We start from the raw sequence: 4,983 nt of genomic DNA on the forward strand, positions 1-4,983 counted from the left end.
CCCCAGTGCTGCCACATTCCTGACCTTGGGAAAATCTGCAGCTTTTCCAGGCAAACTTCAGCTCCCTGCAGATTTCCAGAAGAGGATTACAACCCACCCTGCACCCAATATACATCAGGTCATGACCTTGGAAAGGGAAAGGGTTTTCTTTAAAATAATGGTCATGTCTCAATGTCTCTCCTGGACCCACCTCTTCTCCTCCAGGCTCGTTCCTGACAGCTGCTGCAGGTAGAGCTTGTCACTGTCTGAGAACTTCTGTACATCCTGCTACGGTCGAAGGGTCCACAGGGAGAGGGGGAATGGACCAGAGACAAGGAAAGGTTAAGGTTCCATAGGGATGCAGATGATGCTCTGAACTGGGAAGGGCTGGGGAGTGGGTGCCACCCCGTTGGCAGGGGAGCAGGGGTCTCTCAGGGCTAATCCCAACAGCCAGATCCTGACCAGATGGGAAATGGAATCAGGCAGAATCCTCAGGCTGTCTCTATGATCTCCCCAGGGGTCTGTGTGTGCTTCATTACAAGAGTTTTCAGGGACTTGGGGTGGGGATTTGAGTGTCTTTGAGGAGGATTTGGGGGTCCCTAAAGGTGCTCATCTTACTCCTTCTCTCTAGTTTTCCTGACCCCAATCCTGGTTGCACACTCTCCGTGTATTATGCACCGCACACGCTCACTGTGTGCCCTACGCTTGTTACATGCGCACACACACAGAGCACACGCACCTGTTACACACACTCTGATCACACTGAACACATTACACACTGCAGGGAATGATGAGGGAAGAGGGATAAACCCCCTGAGATCCAGGAAAGCTCAAGGAAAGCTGAGGAAATCCCCCCAGATCCAGGGAAAGATGAGGGAAGGGGAATAAACCCACCCCAGATCTAGGGAAACTCAAGGAAAGTGAGACTAGACTGCCCCAGACCCAGGGAAACATAAAGGAACGGGGATAAACCACCCCCAGAAGGAACTGGCATTCCTGATTGTTTGTTTTTTAGAAGAAATTTATTTCTACAGACAGGAATCTCCTGTATCACTTGAAGATTTCTGCGCTGCTTAGCATCTGATGACCAGGGAACGTTTTGCAGATGGAAATAGGCACTGGCGAACGGCAGTCCCGGAATGTTTACACAGGTTCGAGCAGTGTGGGGCCGGCCGGGGTGGCCGCACCCGCCCAGCGAGCCAATGAGGAGCGGCCGCGCGTGGGGGGAAGAGCGGGCACACGTGTAGGGCGGAGGTGTGGGGTGAGATGGTGAGGCCTGGCTATTTGCGGGTGCCGTTACCCCGCTGGGAGCGGATGTTTCGGTTCGTGGTGTGTACCGCCGGCATCCTGCTCTCCCTCTACGCCTTCTACCTGGAGCGCGAGAAGGCCCGCGACATCCACTACCAGGCCCTGTGCGACCTCAGCGAGCAGCTCCGCTGCTCCGCCGCCCTCACCTCCAGGTGAGGCAGGGGTAGAGCCCGCGGCCGCCCCCTCAGGGAGAACGGGGCTCGGACTCGGGGGCTCGGAGCGCTGTCTCCGGTGCCCTGGGGGCTGCTGAGGGTCTGGGCCGGTTCTCTGAGGGGGAGCGGGCCGGGCGGCCGGAGCTGTGCCGGGGGGTCATAAGGCGGTCAGGCGGGGAAATTAGCGTTCCCGGTTTGGGCAGGTCCATCACTGGAGGGCGGCTGTGGGAGTGGCTTTTTTGGGGATCTGTATGGGCTGGAGAATGAGGCAGGAGGTAAACTTACTGCAGCAGCAGCTATCAATAGAAAGTTGAAAGTCACTTTGTGGTGAATTCAGATGTTAGTTCAAAGTGTCTCATTGTCCAAGAGCTCTAGCAAATTAGGTCTATGATGCATAACATCATAGGTATGGTGCCATCCCTACCTTGTCTGCTTGACAGATTTGGGTTTCTTCCTAATCTTAGACTGATCAGGAGCAGCTAAAGTGCAAATATATGTTCTGATTCACTTGCTCTGATGTCAGCGAGGTAACCACTGGCAGAGCTGCTAACAACTCTTACCAAGTTATACCATTTTCCCTCACCTGTATAGTGAGCATGTGTCCGTCCAACTTACTGTGGGGGAGAGAACTGCTAAAGCTGTGGATGGAGGAAGGAAGTGTTCAGTTGACCAAACAGCTTTAAACCACAGCCCTAGGAAGCAGACATAGTGTTTGGTGAAGTTGCAACTCTGTGAATTTGGTAGTTTCTGGTGTGTCAAATAACTTTAATCAGTAAGGTGTGGGATCAAGCTGTTATCTAGTGTTCCTCTTGCAAGTTGCTTGGTATTCCAGGATAACCCTGAACTTCACATAGGACTCCAGTAGTGATGTCAGAATATATGCCTCCCTTTTCTTTTCCTAACTGATGAACTGAAAATACTGATGTAAAGCAATAGGTGCCCAAATATGAATAAGTTTCACTGTTTTACAGATGGGGTCGAGGACTTGGTCTGGTGGATTTCATCTTTGGAAAGGACAGTGCAATAAATAAGTCAAACAGTGTTTTTGGACTAGTGTTTTATATACTACAAATGCTACTTGGTAAGTATTTGGTTTAGAGCCTAAAGTATATAGCAGGTCTGGTGGTGAAAGAGGAGTGCATTCTACACATTACACAATCTACAAGAAATCAGACAAATGCTTGTGATCTTATTTTGGTTTTTTTTGTACCAGTCTCATGATACATCTGTCCAAAGGTCTTAAAAACCCAACTGATAAGAAAAGTAATTGCATTTTCTTCTTCTACTACTAATATAATTGTCATGAGAGTTTCTGTGTTGGTGTTTTCACTTCAATATATTTAGCATTGGATTGCCTTATTGAAAGGACTCTCAGACAGAAACTAGATGCACCCATCCAAATAGTGATTTGTCAGCAGTCTTGAACGCATAGTATTTCAAAAAGACTTAGACACAGACTTTTGCTGAGTTTGAATTTGAGTGCTTGGGCTTTCTGCTTTGTGTGGAGGGGGTTGAGAGCAGTGGTAGTAACTTTCTCTCCCTTGTTGCAGGTATCACAGCAAGTGCAATAGCAAGTCTAATCCTGATTATGTCCTCCATAGTGTCTCTAGCAGCATCATTGCACTTGGCATGCATTCTGCACTTCATTTTGAAGGAGTTTTGCATTTTGCACGTCATTGCATATTTGCTGAACTTGATTCTCTTCATCATCAACTACAAACGACTAATTTATTTGGTTGAGGCCTGGGATCAGCTACTCCAACCTAAACAGGAATAATACCTGTTTGAAGTTTTGATCTACACGATGGAAAAAGTAACCTCTAAAGAGAACGCAGAGTTGCTGCACTCACTGCTAGTGTTTTCACAAAAAATGATGGTTGGGGTTTGTTCCTTTTTTTTTCTTTGTCTTTAGTAACAAAAATGGAATTAAAGCTGAAACCCGAAGTATGTTCATTAAACCACTTTTTTATCTGCACAGAATGAAAATAGCTTCATGTGGTCAGTCAAAAGCTGCCACCAGGATATTATATGCAGATTAGGGGTTGGTGTATCAGTTCTTTGAAAGGACAAAGGGTTGGAAGGGACCTTCAGGAAAATCTTGTTGTAAGCATATCCCAGGTTGTTCTTTTGTGCCCTCTTCCTACAATTAAAGTGGGGGGAGCAAAATGGAGGGACTGGGAGTAATTTGGGGGGCCCTGGGTGATTTTGGGGCACACTGGCATTTTCCATCCTGGCGCCAGGTCAGGTTGGTGACCTTCTGGGGAAGGCTGAGAACAAAAATATGATCCCATTTGGGATGTTATTCAGGTAAAAAAAAAAAAAAAAAAAAAAAAAAAGTTTCCAAGGCTGTTAGTTAATAAGCAGGAGCTTTTTGGACAGCACCAGTTCTTGGAGCAGATAGTGTTTGTGGTAAACCCCAGAGGAGCTGAGCCCAGGGTCTGATCATCAAAGCCAAGGCCTAAAGAGCATTTCTCAGATCATGCTTTGGCTTGGGGAAAGGTGGGTGGACTCTTCTGGGAGTTTGTCTGCTGATGCTTCATGAAATCTGAGCTGCTCCAAAACCTCTTTCCTTGTTTCCCAAACAACTTCCCTTCCCACACAGGCCATTCCCTGTGTGCCAGTGCTGGTGGGTAGCAAAGGCGGAGGGAGGTATCCCCACCATAGTGCCCAAGCTGCTCCTTGTTGTAGATGTCCCTGTCCATGGACCTCACCTGCTCAAGGCCATTCAGGAAGTGACACTTGGCCTTTCTCATCCACTGGAACACCCCTCTATGGGCAGAGAGGCAGGTCAGTGGCACCTCAACCCCCAGCAACCCCCTGCACAATTGACTGATTTTTTTTTTTTTTTATTGATTCAGTTGATTGATTTTTGATTTTTGTTTGCTGTTTCTCAGAGCACTTTAAGCACTTTCTCAGAGTGGTGGTTCTGGGAGTTCCCCAGGAATCCGGGGGGGTTCCCCTCAGGCCAGGGCAATTCCCACAGACTCCAAAGCCTCCCATGCCCAGAGTCTGCCGGCTCCTTGTACCTTGGAACCTTATTGGTTCCTACTCATGACCAAGTCACTCTCCTGGTACAAGGATGAGGACTTACAGGCAGAAAAATGGAATATCAGGAGGGAATCCATGATTCCGAAGGCCCGGGGGGAGATCCTTCAGATTACCAATTCTTTTAGCTGGTGCCATATTAGTTTTTTATTCTATATAATAAAAAACATGATTAGCACAGAAGTACCATGCTCTCCATAACCTGTTTGTAATTGGGAGAATCTGCAGTGTGTGTCCTACAGTCCATCTCACACTGAAGACTGAGGTGTAATTACAGTGCAGGCAACGTCATCTCTAGTAATTGCAGCTGTTACCATTGATCCAGTTAACCAGGATAACGAACTGCTGAGCCAGAGTTGACAGAGCTTTCTGCCTAAAACCAGATTGCTGTTTAAGAGCAGGTTTTGTGGTTTTTGAGAATTTCTGATTGTTGAAACCCTGGTACTTGAAAAAGTAGATAAAAATTATTGTGGATTATGGATTAGAAAACAGAAAGCAC

General features: G+C 47.4%; 1 protein-coding gene across 1 annotated transcript; it reads left to right on the forward strand.

Moving 5' to 3' along the window:
- The first annotated feature begins 1,052 nt into the window (after nucleotides 1-1,052).
- LOC128793676 (vitamin K epoxide reductase complex subunit 1-like protein 1) lies at nucleotides 1,053-3,408 on the forward strand. The gene is made up of 3 exons (XM_053953041.1): nucleotides 1,053-1,439; nucleotides 2,411-2,520; nucleotides 2,990-3,408. Exons 1-3 carry the CDS (start codon nucleotides 1,246-1,248, stop codon nucleotides 3,214-3,216), a joined length of 531 nt encoding a protein of 176 aa, XP_053809016.1. The 5' UTR covers nucleotides 1,053-1,245; the 3' UTR covers nucleotides 3,217-3,408.
- The last annotated feature ends 1,575 nt before the right edge of the window (nucleotides 3,409-4,983 follow it).

This window comes from Vidua chalybeata, chromosome 11, assembly GCF_026979565.1.
Source record: "Vidua chalybeata isolate OUT-0048 chromosome 11, bVidCha1 merged haplotype, whole genome shotgun sequence".
Classification (NCBI taxonomy): Eukaryota; Metazoa; Chordata; class Aves; order Passeriformes; family Viduidae; genus Vidua; species Vidua chalybeata.